Here is a 20,862-nt window from a genome sequence, read left to right as displayed (position 1 = left end):
CAATAGCCAACAATTTACCAGGAAAAGGCCGACCTTCAAGTCAACATTTCTCAACTCTTTGAAACATGGAACGCAGTCCTGTTTACAGTAAACCAGTGCTTGGCAGACTGGAATGCAGTAATTTAATTTAATTCACAAACCACACATTTTTCTAGTAAAAACATTGCCATTTTGCATGGTATTTAATGTCCCTAACCACCTCCAAGCAAACAAGAATGCAGTTATCACGTCAGAAAAAACATAATAGTGACAGCCAAAATGCAGTCATGATTTTAATCTCTACACATAAAATTTTAGGAAAAGCCCACACAAAAAAATCTGCCTCCATTTTGAAGCGTACACTGGATAGCTCCATCTGTGGACAGTCTAAGCCAGATGGCCTAGTAGTATCCCAGCTTTGATAAATAAACTGTGTGGGCCATAACACTTATCCAGCCAGACCTGAGACAGATCATTAACCAAAGCCAGACCTCGGACAGAACACTAACCCAGACCAGACCTGGGACAGAACACTACCCCAGACCAGACCTCGGACAGAACACTAACCCAGACCAGACCTCGGACAGAACACTAACCCAGACCAGACCTCGGACAGAACACTAACCCAGACCAGACCTGGGACAGGACACTAACCCAGACCAGACCTTGGACAGAACACTAACCCAGACCAGACCTCGGACAGAACACTAACCCAGACCAGACCTGGGACAGAACACTAACCCAGACCAGACCTGGGACAGAACACTAACCCAGACCAGACCTGGGACAGAACACTAACCCAGACCAGACCTGGAATAGAACACTAACCCAGACCAGACCTGGAATAGAACACTGACCCAGACCAGACCTGGGACAGAACACTGACCCAGACCAGACATGACACAGAACAGTAACCCAGGCTAGACCTGAGACAGAACACTAACCCAGACCAGACCTTGGACAGAACATAAACCCAGACCTGGGACAGAACACTAACCCAGACCAGACCTGGGACAGAACACTAACCCAGACCTGAGACAGAACACTAACCCAGACCTGAGACAGAACACTAACCCAGACCAGACCTGGGACAGAACATAAACCCAGACCTGAGACAGAACACTAACCCAGACCAGACCTGAGACAGGGCTCAGGACTTGATGGATTGAGGGCCAGAGAGAGGTGTGAGGACCAGGGCAGGTACAGTACCAACACCTGACAAGTGGGGAGAGATATTTTGATAGAACCGTAAGGGACGGGTTGGACTGGTGTATTTCCACAAGGGTTCACAAACCTTGTTGGGGGCGATACTATATTGATGGCCAGAGAAAAGAAGGAGAAAGAGTGTATTTTAACAAGCATTGTGAACCTTGTTGGTGAGGGATATTTATATGGGCCTGGAAAAAGATGAGAGCGAGGGAGACTAGAGTGTATTTCCACAGCAGTTGTAAACCTGGTTGGGGGAGAGAGATGAAGAGAGATGATGTTTACCTAGGGCCATAGGCAAACAAGGGAGAGAGACGATAATGTCTTTTCAACAGAGAGTGTGTTCACAACCTCTGTGTGTAAAGATATTGATACAGGGCAGAAGTAAGGTCAGCTTAGAGAGGGAAGAGTATTTTTTCAGGCATTGCCGAGCTTGTTGTGTACCTACGTTCTTCCGGTGAGACGTGAGGCAGCGCCTGGCCCCGGACCAGCCGACAAGTAGAACCGGCGCCGGCACACACACCACAGTTGTCTTCCCTGGCACCGCTGCCCAGCTGTCTGTCACAACCCACCTCCTGCCAACACAAATATGGATAGAGAGGTGAGAAAGAGAGAGGGGGAGAGGGATTTGGTTTAGCATTTCGCTACACCCACAATAACGTCTGCTAAATATGTGTATGTGACCAATACAATTTGATTTGATTTGGATAGAGAGGGGATGAGGGAGGGAAGGAGGCAGAGGGACAGAGAGTGGAGGGTGGTTACAAGAGAGGTATAGGAAAAGTGAGAGTGAGATGGACACACTGTACCCCCCCCCCCCCCGCCCCCCCCACACACACACACACATGTTTCTCCTTTCAGGAATTCAGTTTAATTTCCCAGCTCAACGCTCCATCCATGCTCTCATCATTAATAAATAAACATTGGAAGGTAGAGGACTGGCCCCATTCTGTCACGTGTTAAACCCAGTTCTATTTCAGCCTGCTGTCTATTCTATTCCTCACAGCCTGCTACGCCATGTTCTCATCGCTACTGGAACTTTGACTTGCCTTTCAGATTCACCTCAGCATGTGACCAAGACCAGGTCTTGACCCCTCTAGATAGACAAAACAGTAGTTCCAACAGCCCAGAACTAGACACCCAGTTAGAATTGGTTGTGACTCAGAACTAGGTAGACTACTGTACAGTGCTACTGTATGTTTGAAGGTTGTGTGATGGAGTTCAGACAGCAGTGAAGTGTGTACCATCTGTGTGGATGGCTTATGGAAGGCCCAGCTCATATGAACCCCTGTATGTTTCCTTGCATGGCAGAGGGAGACAGAGAGACATAAAGAGAGAGAGCCAGAGAGAGAAACAGAGAGACAGAGAGAGACAGAGAGAAAGAGAAGAGAGAGACAGAGAGCGAGAGAGAGACAGAGTAATGTATGTAAATAAAGTGAGGACAGTCATCACTGTAGGCTATATTATTAACATCTATAAATTCATCCCATCGTGTTCATTACAGTAACCAGTCTGGCAGAATCCTGTATGTGTTCATCACAGTAACCAGTCTGGCTGGATCCTGTATGTGTTTATTACAGTAACCAGTCTGGCTGGATCCCATCGTGTTCATTACAGTAACCAGTCTGGCTGGATCCTGTATGTGTTCATTACAGTAACCAGTCTGGCTGGATCCTGTATGTGTTCATTACAGTAACCAGTCTGGCTGGATCCCATCGTGTTCATTACAGTAACCAGTCTGGCTGGATCCTGTATGTGTTCATTACAGTAACCAGTCTGGCTGGATCCTGTATGTGTTCATTACAGTAACCAGTCTGGCTGGATCCTGTATGTGTTCATTACAGTAACCAGTCTGGCTGGATCCTGTATGTGTTCATTACAGTAACCAGTCTGGCTGGATCCTGTATGTGTTCATTACAGTAACCAGTCTGGCTGGATCCCATCGTGTTCATTACAGTAACCAGTCTGGCTGGATCCTGTATGTGTTCATTACAGTAACCAGTCTGGCTGGATCCTGTATGTGTTCATTACAGTAACCAGTCTGGCTGGATCCTGTATGTGTTCATTACAGTAACCAGTCTGGCTGGATCCTGTATGTGTTCATTACAGTAACCAGTCTGGCTGGATCCCATCGTGTTCATTACAGTAGCCAGTCTGGCTGGATCCTGTATGTGTTCATTACAGTAACCAGTCTGGCTGGATCCTGTATGTGTTCATTACAGTAACCAGTCTGGCTGGATCCTGTATGTGTTCATTACAGTAACCAGTCTGGCTGGATCCCATCGTGTTCATTACAGTAACCAGTCTGGCTGGATCCCATCGTGTTCATTACAGTAACCAGTCTGGCTGGATCCCATCGTGTTCATTACAGTAACCAGTCTGGCTGGAATCATCGTGTTCATTACAGTAACCAGTCTGGCTGGATCCTGTATGTGTTCATTACAGTAACCAGTCTGGCTGGATCCCATCGTGTTCATTACAGTAACCAGTCTGGCTGGATCCCATCGTGTTCATTACAGTAACCAGTCTGGCTGGATCCTGTATGTGTTCATTACAGTAACCAGTCTGGCTGGATCCTGTATGTGTTCATTACAGTAACCAGTCTGGCTGGATCCCATCGTGTTCATTACAGTAACCAGTCTGGCTGGATCCCATCGTGTTCATTACAGTAACCAGTCTGGCTGGATCCTGTATGTGTTCATTACAGTAACCAGTCTGGCTGGATCCTGTATGTGTTCATTACAGTAACCAGTCTGGCTGGATCCCATCGTGTTCATTACAGTAACCAGTCTGGCTGGATCCTGTATGTGTTCATTACAGTAACCAGTCTGGCTGGATCCTGTATGTGTTCATTACAGTAACCAGTCTGGCTGGATCCTGTATGTGTTCATTACAGTAACCAGTCTGGCTGGATCCCATCGTGTTCATTACAGTAACCAGTCTGGCTGGATCCCATCGTGTTCATTACAGTAACCAGTCTGGCTGGATCCCATCGTGTTCATTACAGTAACCAGTCTGGCTGGATCCTGTATGTGTTCATTACAGGAACCAGTCTGGCTGGATCCTGTATGTGTTCATTACAGTAACCAGTCTGGCTGGATCCCATCGTGTTCATTACAGTAACCAGTCTGGCTGGATCCTGTATGTGTTCATTACAGTAACCAGTCTGGCTGGATCCCATCGTGTTCATTACAGTAACCAGTCTGGCTGGATCCTGTATGTGTTCATTACAGTAACCAGTCTGGCTGGATCCTGTATGTGTTCATTACAGTAACCAGTCTGGCTGGATCCCATCGTGTTCATTACAGTAACCAGTCTAGCTGGATCCCATCGTGTTCATTACAGTAACCAGTCTGGCTGGATCCTGTATGTGTTCATTACAGTAACCAGTCTGGCTGGATCCCATCGTGTTCATTACAGTAACCAGTCTGGCTGGATCCTGTATGTGTTCATTTCAGTAACCAGTCTGGCTGGCCCAGCTCATATGAACCCCTGTATGTTTCCTTGCATGACAGAGGGAGACAGGGAGACATAGAGAGAGAGAGCCAGAGAGAGAAACAGAGAGACAGAGAGAGACAGAGAGAGAGAGAAGAGAGAGACAGAGAGTGAGAGAGAGACAGAGTAATGTATGTAAATAAAGTGAGGACAGTCACCACTGTAGGCTATATTATTAACATCTATAAATTCATCCCATCGTGTTCATTACAGTAACCAGTCTGGCTGGATCCTGTATGTGTTCATTACAGTAACCAGTCTGGCTGGATCCTGTATGTGTTCATTACAGTAACCAGTCTGGCTGGATCCTGTATGTGTTCATTACAGTAGCCAGTCTGGCTGGATCCTGTATGTGTTCATTACAGTAACCAGCTGTCTGTCTCCCATCGTGTTCATTACAGTAACCAGTCTGGCTGGATCCCATCGTGTTCATTACAGTAACCAGTCTGGCTGGATCCTGTATGTGTTCATTACAGTAACCAGTCTGGCTGGATCCTGTATGTGTTCATTACAGTAACCAGTCTGGCTGGATCCCATCGTGTTCATTACAGTAACCAGTCTGGCTGGATCCTGTATGTGTTCATTACAGTAACCAGTCTGGCTGGATCCCATCGTGTTCATTACAGTAACCAGTCTGGCTGGATCCCATCGTGTTCATTACAGTAACCAGTCTGGCTGGATCCTGTATGTGTTCATTACAGTAACCAGTCTGGCTGGATCCTGTATGTGTTCATTACAGTAACCAGTCTGGCTGGATCCCATCGTGTTCATTACAGTAACCAGTCTGGCTGGATCCTGTATGTGTTCATTACAGTAGCCAGTCTGGCTGGATCCTGCATGTGTTCATTACAGTAACCAGTCTGGCTGGATCCCATCGTGTTCATTACAGTAACCAGTCTGGCTGGATCCTGTATGTGTTCATTACAGTAACCAGTCTGGCTGGATCCTGTATGTGTTCGTTACAGTAACCAGTCTGGCTGGATCCCATCGTCTTCATTACAGTAACCAGTCTGGCTGGATCCTGTATGTGTTCATTACAGTAACCAGTCTGGCTGGATCCCATCGTGTTCATTACAGTAACCAGTCTGGCTGGATCCCATCGTGTTCATTACAGTAACCAGTCTGGCTGGATCCTGTATGTGTTCATTACAGTAACCAGTCTGGCTGGATCCCATCGTGTTCATTACAGTAACCAGTCTGGCTGGATCCTGTATGTGTTCATTACAGTAACCAGTCTGGCTGGATCCTGTATGTGTTCATTACAGTAACCTGTCTGGCTGGATCCCATCGTGTTCATTACAGTAACCAGTCTGGCTGGATCCTGTATGTGTTCATTACAGTAACCAGTCTGGCTGGATCCCATCGTGTTCATTACAGTAACCAGTCTGGCTGGATCCCATCGTGCTCATTACAGTAACCAGTCTGGCTGGATCCTGTATGTGTTCATTACAGTAACCAGTCTGGCTGGATCCCATCGTGTTCATTACAGTAACCAGTCTGGCTGGATCCTGTATGTGTTCATTACAGTAACCAGTATGTGTTCATTACAGTAACCAGTCTGGCTGGATCCTGTATGTGTTCATTACAGTAACCAGTCTGGCTGGATCCCATCGTGTTCATTACAGTAACCAGTCTGGCTGGATCCTGTATGTGTTCATTACAGTAACCAGTCTGGCTGGATCCCATCGTGTTCATTACAGTAACCAGTCTGGCTGGATCCCCTCGTGTTCATTACAGTAACCAGTCTGGCTGGATCCTGTATGTGTTCATTACAGTAGCCAGTCTGGCTGGATCCCATCGTGTTCATTACAGTAGCCAGTCTGGCTGGATCCTGTATGTGTTCATTACAGGAACCAGTCTGGCTGGATCCCATCGTGTTCATTACAGTAACCAGTCTGGCTGGATCCTGTATGTGTTCATTACAGTAACCAGTCTGGCTGGATCCTGTATGTGTTCATTACAGTAACCAGTCTGGCTGGATCCTGTATGTGTTCATTACAGTAACCAGTCTGGCTGGATCCCATCGTGTTCATTACAGTAACCAGTCTGGCTGGATCCTGTATGTGTTCATTACAGTAACCAGTCTGGCTGGATCCCATCGTGTTCATTACAGTAACCAGTCTGGCTGGATCCTGTATGTGTTCATTACAGTAACCAGTCTGGCTGGATCCTGTATGTGTTCATTACAGTAATCAGTCTGGCTGGATCCTGTATGTGTTCATTACAGTAACCAGTCTGGCTGGATCCTGTATGTGTTCATTACAGTAACCAGTCTGGCTGGATCCTGTATGTGTTCATTACAGTAACCAGTCTGGCTGGATCCCATCGTGTTCATTACAGTAACCAGTCTGGCTGGATCCTGTATGTGTTCATTACAGTAACCAGTCTGGCTGGATCCTGTATGTGTTCATTTCAGTAACCAGTCTGGCTGGCCCAGCTCATATGAACCCCTGTATGTTTCCTTGCATGACAGAGGGAGACAGGGAGACATAGAGAGAGAGAGCCAGAGAGAGAAACAGAGAGACAGAGAGAGACAGAGAGAGAGAGAAGAGAGAGACAGAGAGTGAGAGAGAGACAGAGTAATGTATGTAAATAAAGTGAGGACAGTCACCACTGTAGGCTATATTATTAACATCTATAAATTCATCCCATCGTGTTCATTACAGTAACCAGTCTGGCTGGATCCTGTATGTGTTCATTACAGTAACCAGTCTGGCTGGATCCTGTATGTGTTCATTACAGTAACCAGTCTGGCTGGATCCTGTATGTGTTCATTACAGTAGCCAGTCTGGCTGGATCCTGTATGTGTTCATTACAGTAACCAGCTGTCTGTCTCCCATCGTGTTCATTACAGTAACCAGTCTGGCTGGATCCCATCGTGTTCATTACAGTAACCAGTCTGGCTGGATCCTGTATGTGTTCATTACAGTAACCAGTCTGGCTGGATCCCATCGTGTTCATTTCAGTAACCAGTCTGGCTGGATCCTGTATGTGTTCATTACAGTAACCAGTCTGGCTGGATCCTGTATGTGTTCATTACAGTAACCAGTCTGGCTGGATCCTGTATGTGTTCATTACAGTAACCAGTCTGGCTGGATCCCATCGTGTTCATTACAGTAACCAGTCTGGCTGGATCCTGTATGTGTTCATTACAGTAACCAGTCTGGCTGGATCCCATCGTGTTCATTACAGTAACCAGTCTGGCTGGATCCTGTATGTGTTCGTTACAGTAACCAGTCTGGCTGGATCCCATCGTGTTCATTACAGTAACCAGTCTGGCTGGATCCTGTATGTGTTCATTACAGTAACCAGTCTGGCTGGATCCCATCGTGTTCATTACAGTAACCAGTCTGGCTGGATCCCATCGTGTTCATTACAGTAACCAGTCTGGCTGGATCCTGTATGTGTTCATTACAGTAACCAGTCTGGCTGGATCCCATCGTGTTCATTACAGTAACCAGTCTGGCTGGATCCTGTATGTGTTCATTACAGTAACCAGTCTGGCTGGATCCTGTATGTGTTCATTACAGTAACCAGTCTGGCTGGATCCCATCGTGTTCATTACAGTAACCAGTCTGGCTGGATCCTGTATGTGTTCATTACAGTAACCAGTCTGGCTGGATCCTGTATGTGTTCATTACAGTAACCAGTCTGGCTGGATCCCATCGTGTTCATTACAGTAACCAGTCTGGCTGGATCCTGTATGTGTTCATTACAGTAACCAGTCTGGCTGGATCCTGTATGTGTTCATTACAGTAACCAGTCTGGCTGGATCCTGTATGTGTTCATTACAGTAACCAGTCTGGCTGGATCCTGTATGTGTTCATTACAGTAACCAGTCTGGCTGGATCCTGTATGTGTTCATTACAGTAACCAGTCTGGCTGGATCCCATCGTGTTCATTACAGTAACCAGTCTGGCTGGATCCTGTATGTGTTCATTACAGTAACCAGTCTGGCTGGATCCTGTATGTGTTCATTACAGTAACCAGTCTGGCTGGATCCTGTATGTGTTCATTACAGTAACCAGTCTGGCTGGATCCTGTATGTGTTCATTACAGTAACCAGTCTGGCTGGATCCCATCGTGTTCATTACAGTAGCCAGTCTGGCTGGATCCTGTATGTGTTCATTACAGTAACCAGTCTGGCTGGATCCTGTATGTGTTCATTACAGTAACCAGTCTGGCTGGATCCTGTATGTGTTCATTACAGTAACCAGTCTGGCTGGATCCCATCGTGTTCATTACAGTAACCAGTCTGGCTGGATCCCATCGTGTTCATTACAGTAACCAGTCTGGCTGGATCCCATCGTGTTCATTACAGTAACCAGTCTGGCTGGAATCATCGTGTTCATTACAGTAACCAGTCTGGCTGGATCCTGTATGTGTTCATTACAGTAACCAGTCTGGCTGGATCCCATCGTGTTCATTACAGTAACCAGTCTGGCTGGATCCCATCGTGTTCATTACAGTAACCAGTCTGGCTGGATCCTGTATGTGTTCATTACAGTAACCAGTCTGGCTGGATCCTGTATGTGTTCATTACAGTAACCAGTCTGGCTGGATCCCATCGTGTTCATTACAGTAACCAGTCTGGCTGGATCCCATCGTGTTCATTACAGTAACCAGTCTGGCTGGATCCTGTATGTGTTCATTACAGTAACCAGTCTGGCTGGATCCTGTATGTGTTCATTACAGTAACCAGTCTGGCTGGATCCCATCGTGTTCATTACAGTAACCAGTCTGGCTGGATCCTGTATGTGTTCATTACAGTAACCAGTCTGGCTGGATCCTGTATGTGTTCATTACAGTAACCAGTCTGGCTGGATCCTGTATGTGTTCATTACAGTAACCAGTCTGGCTGGATCCCATCGTGTTCATTACAGTAACCAGTCTGGCTGGATCCCATCGTGTTCATTACAGTAACCAGTCTGGCTGGATCCCATCGTGTTCATTACAGTAACCAGTCTGGCTGGATCCTGTATGTGTTCATTACAGGAACCAGTCTGGCTGGATCCTGTATGTGTTCATTACAGTAACCAGTCTGGCTGGATCCCATCGTGTTCATTACAGTAACCAGTCTGGCTGGATCCTGTATGTGTTCATTACAGTAACCAGTCTGGCTGGATCCCATCGTGTTCATTACAGTAACCAGTCTGGCTGGATCCTGTATGTGTTCATTACAGTAACCAGTCTGGCTGGATCCTGTATGTGTTCATTACAGTAACCAGTCTGGCTGGATCCCATCGTGTTCATTACAGTAACCAGTCTGGCTGGATCCCATCGTGTTCATTACAGTAACCAGTCTGGCTGGATCCTGTATGTGTTCATTACAGTAACCAGTCTGGCTGGATCCTGTATGTGTTCATTACAGTAACCAGTCTGGCTGGATCCTGTATGTGTTCATTACAGTAACCAGTCTGGCTGGATCCTGTATGTGTTCATTACAGTAACCAGTCTGGCTGGATCCCATCGTGTTCATTACAGTAACCAGTCTGGCTGGATCCTGTATGTGTTCATTTCAGTAACCAGTCTGGCTGGCCCAGCTCATATGAACCCCTGTATGTTTCCTTGCATGACAGAGGGAGACAGGGAGACATAGAGAGAGAGAGCCAGAGAGAGAAACAGAGAGACAGAGAGAGACAGAGAGAGAGAGAAGAGAGAGACAGAGAGTGAGAGAGAGACAGAGTAATGTATGTAAATAAAGTGAGGACAGTCACCACTGTAGGCTATATTATTAACATCTATAAATTCATCCCATCGTGTTCATTACAGTAACCAGTCTGGCTGGATCCTGTATGTGTTCATTACAGTAACCAGTCTGGCTGGATCCTGTATGTGTTCATTACAGTAACCAGTCTGGCTGGATCCTGTATGTGTTCATTACAGTAGCCAGTCTGGCTGGATCCTGTATGTGTTCATTACAGTAACCAGCTGTCTGTCTCCCATCGTGTTCATTACAGTAACCAGTCTGGCTGGATCCCATCGTGTTCATTACAGTAACCAGTCTGGCTGGATCCTGTATGTGTTCATTACAGTAACCAGTCTGGCTGGATCCTGTATGTGTTCATTACAGTAACCAGTCTGGCTGGATCCCATCGTGTTCATTACAGTAACCAGTCTGGCTGGATCCTGTATGTGTTCATTACAGTAACCAGTCTGGCTGGATCCCATCGTGTTCATTACAGTAACCAGTCTGGCTGGATCCCATCGTGTTCATTACAGTAACCAGTCTGGCTGGATCCTGTATGTGTTCATTACAGTAACCAGTCTGGCTGGATCCTGTATGTGTTCATTACAGTAACCAGTCTGGCTGGATCCCATCGTGTTCATTACAGTAACCAGTCTGGCTGGATCCTGTATGTGTTCATTACAGTAGCCAGTCTGGCTGGATCCCATCGTGTTCATTACAGTAACCAGTCTGGCTGGATCCCATCGTGTTCATTACAGTAACCAGTCTGGCTGGATCCTGTATGTGTTCATTACAGTAACCAGTCTGGCTGGATCCTGTATGTGTTCGTTACAGTAACCAGTCTGGCTGGATCCCATCGTGTTCATTACAGTAACCAGTCTGGCTGGATCCTGTATGTGTTCATTACAGTAACCAGTCTGGCTGGATCCCATCGTGTTCATTACAGTAACCAGTCTGGCTGGATCCCATCGTGTTCATTACAGTAACCAGTCTGGCTGGATCCTGTATGTGTTCATTACAGTAACCAGTCTGGCTGGATCCTGTATGTGTTCATTACAGTAACCAGTCTGGCTGGATCCTGTATGTGTTCATTACAGTAACCAGTCTGGCTGGATCCTGTATGTGTTCATTACAGTAACCAGTCTGGCTGGATCCCATCGTGTTCATTACAGTAACCAGTCTGGCTGGATCCTGTATGTGTTCATTACAGTAACCAGTCTGGCTGGATCCCATCGTGTTCATTACAGTAACCAGTCTGGCTGGATCCCATCGTGCTCATTACAGTAACCAGTCTGGCTGGATCCTGTATGTGTTCATTACATTAACCAGTCTGGCTGGATCCCATCGTGTTCATTACAGTAACCAGTCTGGCTGGATCCTGTATGTGTTCATTACAGTAACCAGTATGTGTTCATTACAGTAACCAGTCTGGCTGGATCCTGTATGTGTTCATTACAGTAACCAGTCTGGCTGGATCCCATCGTGTTCATTACAGTAACCAGTCTGGCTGGATCCTGTATGTGTTCATTACAGTAACCAGTCTGGCTGGATCCCATCGTGTTCATTACAGTAACCAGTCTGGCTGGATCCCCTCGTGTTCATTACAGTAACCAGTCTGGCTGGATCCTGTATGTGTTCATTACAGTAGCCAGTCTGGCTGGATCCCATCGTGTTCATTACAGTAGCCAGTCTGGCTGGATCCTGTATGTGTTCATTACAGGAACCAGTCTGGCTGGATCCCATCGTGTTCATTACAGTAACCAGTCTGGCTGGATCCTGTATGTGTTCATTACAGTAACCAGTCTGGCTGGATCCTGTATGTGTTCATTACAGTAACCAGTCTGGCTGGATCCTGTATGTGTTCATTACAGTAACCAGTCTGGCTGGATCCTGTATGTGTTCATTACAGTAACCAGTCTGGCTGGATCCCATCGTGTTCATTACAGTAACCAGTCTGGCTGGATCCTGTATGTGTTCATTACAGTAACCAGTCTGGCTGGATCCCATCGTGTTCATTACAGTAACCAGTCTGGCTGGATCCTGTATGTGTTCATTACAGTAACCAGTCTGGCTGGATCCTGTATGTGTTCATTACAGTAATCAGTCTGGCTGGATCCTGTATGTGTTCATTACAGTAACCAGTCTGGCTGGATCCTGTATGTGTTCATTACAGTAACCAGTCTGGCTGGATCCTGTATGTGTTCATTACAGTAACCAGTCTGGCTGGATCCCATCGTGTTCATTACAGTAACCAGTCTGGCTGGATCCTGTATGTGTTCATTACAGTAACCAGTCTGGCTGGATCCTGTATGTGTTCATTTCAGTAACCAGTCTGGCTGGCCCAGCTCATATGAACCCCTGTATGTTTCCTTGCATGACAGAGGGAGACAGGGAGACATAGAGAGAGAGAGCCAGAGAGAGAAACAGAGAGACAGAGAGAGACAGAGAGAGAGAGAAGAGAGAGACAGAGAGTGAGAGAGAGACAGAGTAATGTATGTAAATAAAGTGAGGACAGTCACCACTGTAGGCTATATTATTAACATCTATAAATTCATCCCATCGTGTTCATTACAGTAACCAGTCTGGCTGGATCCTGTATGTGTTCATTACAGTAACCAGTCTGGCTGGATCCTGTATGTGTTCATTACAGTAACCAGTCTGGCTGGATCCTGTATGTGTTCATTACAGTAGCCAGTCTGGCTGGATCCTGTATGTGTTCATTACAGTAACCAGCTGTCTGTCTCCCATCGTGTTCATTACAGTAACCAGTCTGGCTGGATCCCATCGTGTTCATTACAGTAACCAGTCTGGCTGGATCCTGTATGTGTTCATTACAGTAACCAGTCTGGCTGGATCCCATCGTGTTCATTACAGTAACCAGTCTGGCTGGATCCTGTATGTGTTCATTACAGTAACCAGTCTGGCTGGATCCTGTATGTGTTCATTACAGTAACCAGTCTGGCTGGATCCTGTATGTGTTCATTACAGTAACCAGTCTGGCTGGATCCCATCGTGTTCATTACAGTAACCAGTCTGGCTGGATCCTGTATGTGTTCATTACAGTAACCAGTCTGGCTGGATGCCATCGTGTTCATTACAGTAACCAGTCTGGCTGGATCCCATCGTGTTCATTACAGTAACCAGTCTGGCTGGATCCTGTATGTGTTCATTACAGTAACCAGTCTGGCTGGATCCTGTATGTGTTCATTACAGTAACCAGTCTGGCTGGATCCCATCGTGTTCATTACAGTAACCAGTCTGGCTGGATCCCATCGTGTTCATTACAGTAACCAGTCTGGCTGGATCCCATCGTGTTCATTACAGTAACCAGTCTGGCTGGATCCTGTATGTGTTCGTTACAGTAACCAGTCTGGCTGGATCCCATCGTGTTCATTACAGTAACCAGTCTGGCTGGATCCTGTATGTGTTCATTACAGTAACCAGTCTGGCTGGATCCCATCGTGTTCATTACAGTAACCAGTCTGGCTGGATCCCATCGTGTTCATTACAGTAACCAGTCTGGCTGGATCCTGTATGTGTTCATTACAGTAACCAGTCTGGCTGGATCCCATCGTGTTCATTACAGTAACCAGTCTGGCTGGATCCTGTATGTGTTCATTACAGTAACCAGTCTGGCTGGATCCTGTATGTGTTCATTACAGTAACCAGTCTGGCTGGATCCCATCGTGTTCATTACAGTAACCAGTCTGGCTGGATCCTGTATGTGTTCATTACAGTAACCATTCTGGCTGGATCCCATCGTGTTCATTACAGTAACCAGTCTGGCTGGATCCCATCGTGCTCATTACAGTAACCAGTCTGGCTGGATCCTGTATGTGTTCATTACAGTAACCAGTCTGGCTGGATCCCATCGTGTTCATTACAGTAACCAGTCTGGCTGGATCCCATCGTGTTCATTACAGTAACCAGTCTGGCTGGATCCCCTCGTGTTCATTACAGTAACCAGTCTGGCTGGATCCTGTATGTGTTCATTACAGTAGCCAGTCTGGCTGGATCCCATCGTGTTCATTACAGTAGCCAGTCTGGCTGGATCCTGTATGTGTTCATTACAGTAACCAGTCTGGCTGGATCCCATCGTGTTCATTACAGTAACCAGTCTGGCTGGATCCTGTATGTGTTCATTACAGTAACCAGTCTGGCTGGATCCTGTATGTGTTCATTACAGTAACCAGTCTGGCTGGATCCTGTATGTGTTCATTACAGTAACCAGTCTGGCTGGATCCTGTATGTGTTCATTACAGTAACCAGTCTGGCTGGATCCTGTATGTGTTCATTTCAGTAACCAGTCTGGCTGGCCCAGCTCATATGGACCCCTGTATGTTTCCTTGCATGACAGAGGGAGACAGGGAGACATAGAGAGATAGAGCCAGAGAGAGAAACAGAGAGACAGAGAGAGACAGAGAGAGAGAGAAGAGAGAGACAGAGAGCGAGAGAGAGACATAGTAATGTATGTAAATAAAGTGAGGACAGTCACCACTGTAGGCTATATTATTAACATCTATAAATTAATTGATTCTTTTGACTATTTTAAAAGTACATATAAAATTGTTCCATCATTATATTGATATATGCATTACCCACCTCTGGAATATCAAGTTAAACATTTCACAGCATGAAGGAAAACACTACATAAACTCAATCCATCATCTTCCTTATTATACAGTCTGTGTTTGTATTCCATTAGGTCTGTGAGAGCTCAATATCAACCTGTCTCTTTCTATTGCATTTCAACCTTTATGGAACGTTGCTACAGCCAAAGTGGTATACATTTGCTGAGAGAGTGTTTAAATGCAGAGGTTGCTGTCTGAACATCATTGCATAAAAATTGTTTAAGGACCTAGGTCCAGAAACAAGGATTGGGGTTTTGGTGCAGAATGAACATTATCTGGCTTTATACTTTCCCTTGAGGAAAGAAATGGTCCGGTTGTTGTTATTGTTTTTCTCCTGTTTTTTGTTCGTTTCTTTTTTGTTCTGAACAATCTATTCATATTTTTTGAGGAACAAATAATGAGTTTAGCCCATTCTTCAAAGATCCTCAAAGTTTCCAAAAGAAGCAGTATGTGGCCATGCCATACATCTGTTTTAAAGAAGTGATATGCAAAGCAAAAATAATAATAATATCCCCTTTTTATCTGGAATGGCAATCACTAGTATAAATGAATCATAATAGAATCATATTATGTGTAAGCTATGATGCCAAGGCAGCGAACCGGCCGCTGTCTACTGAAGGGTAGGTATTCATCCGTCAGCGTTGTTAACCCAGGAGGTTTCATTGTGTTTTACTTTATCCTTTATTTTAATGTATGTAATGTTGTTTCCTACTGAAGCAGCTTTATATTCATTTTCAACTGTCAAATAAACTCAATCAATAAATCAATGAATTAAGAATGTATCATCTACATGAAAAATGCTCCCAAGTCCCAAGAAGTGCTAAAATAATGAAATTAATTGAATGTGTTAGTTAACTATTACTTTCCTGGCTTACTTGGTAACTGTAACGTCTGCTACCAACTCACACGATCAAACACGTAGATAACCTGAACGCAGCTCACTTTCCAGCCCACTTTCCATCTCACACTCTCAAACACGTAGATCACCTGAACGCAGCTCACTTTGCAGCCCACTTTCCATCTCACACTCTCAAACACGTAGATCACCTGAACGCAGCTCACTTTGCAGCCCACTTTCCATCTCACACTCTCAAACACGTAGATCACCTGAACGCAGCTCACTTTACAGCCCACTTTCCAGCTCACACTCTCAAACACGTAGATCACCTGAACGCAGCTCACTTTACAGCCCACTTTCCAACTCACACTCTCAAACACGTAGATCACCTGAACGCAGCTCACTTTACAGCCCACTTTCCAGCTCACACTCTCAAACACGTAGATCACCTGAACGCAGCTCACTTTACAGCCCACTTTCCAACTCACACTCTCAAACACGTAGATCACCTGAACGCAGCTCACTTTACAGCCCACTTTCCAGCTCACACTCTCAAACACGTAGATCACCTGAACGCAGCTCACTCTCCAGATCCCAGTCACCTGAATTCTGATCACCTGTTCACACACCTGTATGTCATTATCACACACTACTTAGTTCAGTTCTTTGCACTCCATCATTGTGAGGTATTGTTTATTTAATGACACACTTCTATTCGGAGCGCTGGGTTTTTCCTGTAATTTAACCCTGTCATGTATGATAGTTTTTGCCTGCCTCACTAATGACACCTTTTGCCTATTCCCTGCCTGTACTTTAGCCTATCAGATTTCCTGTTATCAACCTATTGCATGATCTCTCGGATGACATTACTAGCCTTTCCCCTTCCTGTACTGTTTCCTTTTTGGACCCCTGTGTATGACCTTCTGCCTGCCCCTGGACCCAGCTACCTGCCTCCTCCTGTGGTCCTTTACAATAAACACCTGCTGCACCCTGCCCCTGGACCCAGCTACCTGCCTCCTCCTGTGTATGACCTTCTGCCTGCCCCTGGACCCAGCTACCTGCCTTCTCCTGTGGTCCTTTACAATAAACACCTGCTGCACCCTGCGCTTGAAACCAGCTGTCTGTCTCCCATCGTGTTCATTACAGTAACCAGTCTGGCTGGATCCTGTATGTGTTCATTACAGTAACCAGTCTGGCTGGATCCCATCGTGTTCATTACAGTAACCAGTCTGGCTGGATCCTGTATGTGTTCATTACAGTAACCAGTCTGGCTGGATCCCATCGTGTTCATTACAGTAACCAGTCTGGCTGGATCCTGTATGTGTTCATTACAGTAACCAGTCTGGCTGGATCCCATCGTGTTCATTACAGTAACCAGTCTGGCTGGATCCTGTATGTGTTCATTACAGTAACCAGTCTGGCTGGATCCTGTATGTGTTCATTACAGTAACCAGTCTGGCTGGATCCCATCGTGTTCATTACAGTAACCAGTATGTGTTCATTACAGTAACCAGTCTGGCTAGATCCTGTATGTTAATACATCTCTGTTGTTAGACCAGTACAGTGATCTGACATCTATACAAGAAATGCTGCCAAACTAGAAACTCAAAGTGCTGTCTATTTATAAAAAATAAATACAAATGTGTTAACTTACTTTCCTGGCTTACTGGCTGTGGGAATTGTGTGATCTGTGTCAGTTTTTAGCCCAGGAGAGGAAAGAGCCATCTATATAAGCTCCATCAATCACATTTCATTTATAAATCCCTTTTTTATGGATCACTAACTCAAAGCGTTCTCTCTTTTTGATAATACAATAATAGCATAAAGTAAATGTTTAAGGGTGATACTAGCTATGTAATGTACAGTATGTCTTGATCGGTCACTGTTGTTAGTCCAGTACAGGAATGTACCATCTACATAAGACATAATGCCAATGTTCACAGCTCAGCGTCAGAGTCATCGGTTCCTCATGGACCACAGCCACAGCACATTGGTGCTATTCCAGCACCAGCACACCTGATTCAACTAGTCAGCTAATCGTCAAACCTTTAAGTAGTGGGATCAGGTGGAACTGTGGGGGTCCATGAGGAGCGGCTTGGGAGACATTGGTTTAGAGCAGGTGTGTCAAGCTCATTTTGCCCCGTGGGCTATTCGGTCTTCACCAAGGTCCGGAGGGCCACATTAAAAATGGGTTATGTTTCCGCACCCTCTGGTTTAGAGGATGAGGTGTGGGGTTTGGGGAACCAAACTCACATGTTTTACATGGTATCCGACACTGATGTCTGTATATGTAATGTTGTATTTAGACTACATAATTGTCTTGAAATGGTGAAGAACAGAGTTTGTGCTCCAGACGCTGTGGGAATAGCAGCCAGCATAACAAACCAAATATGACTTACCTGGCCGGTAGTCCCAGTAAACACAAACTTTCCTTATACCCATTATATACACACCACTTAGAGGGCAGAAGCCATGAAGTACCGTGCAGAGCTATTTGACTTCAAGCACAGAACATGGTCAGAGAAAGACGGATCTTGATATCGCAGCTCCTTGTCTCACACACACACACACGCACACACACACACACACACACACACACACACACACACACACACACACACACACGCATGCACGCACGCACGCACGCACTTCACTTGAGAATGTCTATGGGTAGTATAACATGAAGGTTCTATTTGGGTTGAACAAGCACTTTGTCATGGTTCCATGAAGACAGCTTCTTACTGTAGCTTGCTGATATACAGGATACTTAGAGAAGTATCAGTAACAAGTTAATGCCTTGTGGGACTAAGTAATGTCCCTCGTTCCCTGTTAAGTTATCATGGCCTGGCACTGTATAAGTGTACTTTTAAGGATTTGCATAAAGAGGGTCTACTTCCTTAATGGATGAAGTGGATATGTGAATTTCCGCTTGGCTAGACACACAACAGTGTGCATTCCTCTCTGGCCTAAAACTGCTACAGGTCCCAAATAGCACTCTATTCCCTATGATATAGTGCATTGCTTTTGACTAGAGCACATAGGGTTCTGGTCAAAAGGAGTGCACTATATACATTTGGGATGCAACCCTAGTCTAGCACTGTGTTCTAGTGCACTACAGCATATGATGTGGTGAATCTGTCTTTCTGAAACAAGTGTCTGTCTCTGTTAGGTTCAGACAGCTTCTCTCTCCTTCCTCCTGTCGTGCCTTCTGTGTCTCTATCTCTCCTTCCTCCTGTCGTACCTCCTGTGTCTCTATCTCTCTCTCCTTCCTCCTGTCGTACCTCCTCCTGTGTGTCTCTCTCTCCTTCCTCCTGTCGTACCTCCTGTGTCTCTATCTCTCTCTCCTTTCTCCAGTCGTACCTCCTGTGTCTCTCTCTCTCTCCTTCCTCCTGTCGTGCCTTCTGTGTCTCTCTCTCTCCTTCCTCCTGTCGTACATTCTGTCTCTCTCTCTCCTTTCTCCTGTCGTACCTCCTGTGTCTCTCTCTCCTTTCTCTAGTCGTACCTCCTGTGTCTCTCTCTTCTTTCTCCTGTCGTACCTCCTGTGTCTCTCTCTCCTATCTCCTGTCGTACCTCCTGTGTCTCTCTCTCCTTCCTCCTGTCGTACCTCCTGTGTCTCTCTCTCACCTTCCTCCTGTCGTACGTCTTGTGTCTATCTCTCTCATCTCTCTCTCCTTCCTCCTGTCGTACCTCCTGCATCTATCTCTATTATCTCTCGCTCTCTCCTTCCTCCTGTCGTACCTCCTGCATCTCTCTCTCTCTATTATATCTCTCTCCTTCCTGTTGTACCTCCTGCATCTCTCTCTCTCTTTCGCTCTCTCTATTCTCTCTCTTGCTCCTTCCTCCTGTCACACCTCCTGCATCTCTCTCTCCTTCCTCCAGTCGTACCTCCTGCATCTCTTTCTCTCTTGCTCCTTCCTCCCAAGGTTCCTTCATTCCTCTTTCTATTCTCTCTCTATTCTCTCTCTCCTTCCTCCTGTCACACCTCTCCCTCTCTCTTTTCTCTCTCCCTCCTTCCTCACACCTCCAGTTCTCTGTCTATCTCTACTTCTCTCTCTCTTCCTCTCCCCTTCCTCAAGTCATACAGCCTCAGACAGACATTTTAATAAAGCACCTATCCAGTGAAGAGGACATGTCAACATTGATCATCAGTCTGTGGTTCCTAAAACAATAACTTCTAGCCTAAAACTAGAACCCAGAGCTTCTGACATGCAACATGGAGAGGAGAAATATTTTCCATGTTTAAGATCATTTTTTAGGAACTTCCTATTTCTGACATGTGGTTTTAGATCAGCCGCTGCTACAGCAGCTGCCATGTGGATTCACAAAGTGGAAATACTGTACGATTGTTCAAGAACAACGATTATTGAGAAATGTTGCAGAAGATCAGAAGTTCTCAGACTCTTTTTCATTGTAATAGTTTGGAAAGATTCATGTAGTCTTTACTGTGGCCCACAGAGAAAAAACGAATACTTCAAGCTCTGATCCAGTCTTGAGCCATTTTATTGTATCATGTCATATTGTACATCGTGTCCCCTGATCTGTCATTGACATGACTGATTAACTTTCTGGAACTACAATGGCTGCCATGGCACAGTCCAGGTGGGTGACACACTGGTGGTGGATGAGGTGAGTTTCCCTCCCCATGCAATCTAAAGTGCTTTGAGCACATGGAAAAGTGCTATATAAATTCAACCCTTATTATACAATGTATTACTATAATATCCTCATATTGTAATAATATACGTTTCCCTCGTACTTTGATCAGTCACATGCACAGATAGGGCCTTACCTGTGTAGAGAACATGCCCTTTGCCCTTCCAGTCTCCTAAGTGTCATTTTGGGTGGTGGTATAATTTCCCCCCCTTTCCCAGTCTGCCCTATACTGAGAATACAAGCCCGGTTAAGCGATGCGGTCGCCAGTCGAGTGTCTGTCTAGCTAACTAGTTTAAATACAACAGTACTGCCACAGCAGCATAACATTTGATAACACTTGATTTAGCTTACATCATCATCAATATTGGGTC

At 45.6% G+C, this 20,862-nt stretch overlaps 1 protein-coding gene across 1 annotated transcript in view; it reads right to left on the bottom strand.

Moving 5' to 3' along the window:
- LOC115203418 (ADAMTS-like protein 3) overlaps positions 1-20,862 on the bottom strand; it is a 189,669-nt gene that overhangs the window by 57,932 nt on the left and 110,875 nt on the right. The window contains exon 7 of the mRNA XM_029768103.1: positions 1,634-1,760. Within this exon, the coding sequence (XP_029623963.1) occupies positions 1,634-1,760 (127 nt within the window). The remainder of the gene's footprint in view (positions 1-1,633; positions 1,761-20,862) is intronic.

The sequence above is a fragment of the Salmo trutta genome, chromosome 12, assembly GCF_901001165.1.
Source record: "Salmo trutta chromosome 12, fSalTru1.1, whole genome shotgun sequence".
In the NCBI taxonomy this organism is placed as follows: domain Eukaryota; kingdom Metazoa; phylum Chordata; class Actinopteri; order Salmoniformes; family Salmonidae; genus Salmo; species Salmo trutta.
The sequence above is the reverse complement of the archived record's forward strand: the minus strand, read 5'-3'. Positions and strand labels throughout refer to the sequence as shown.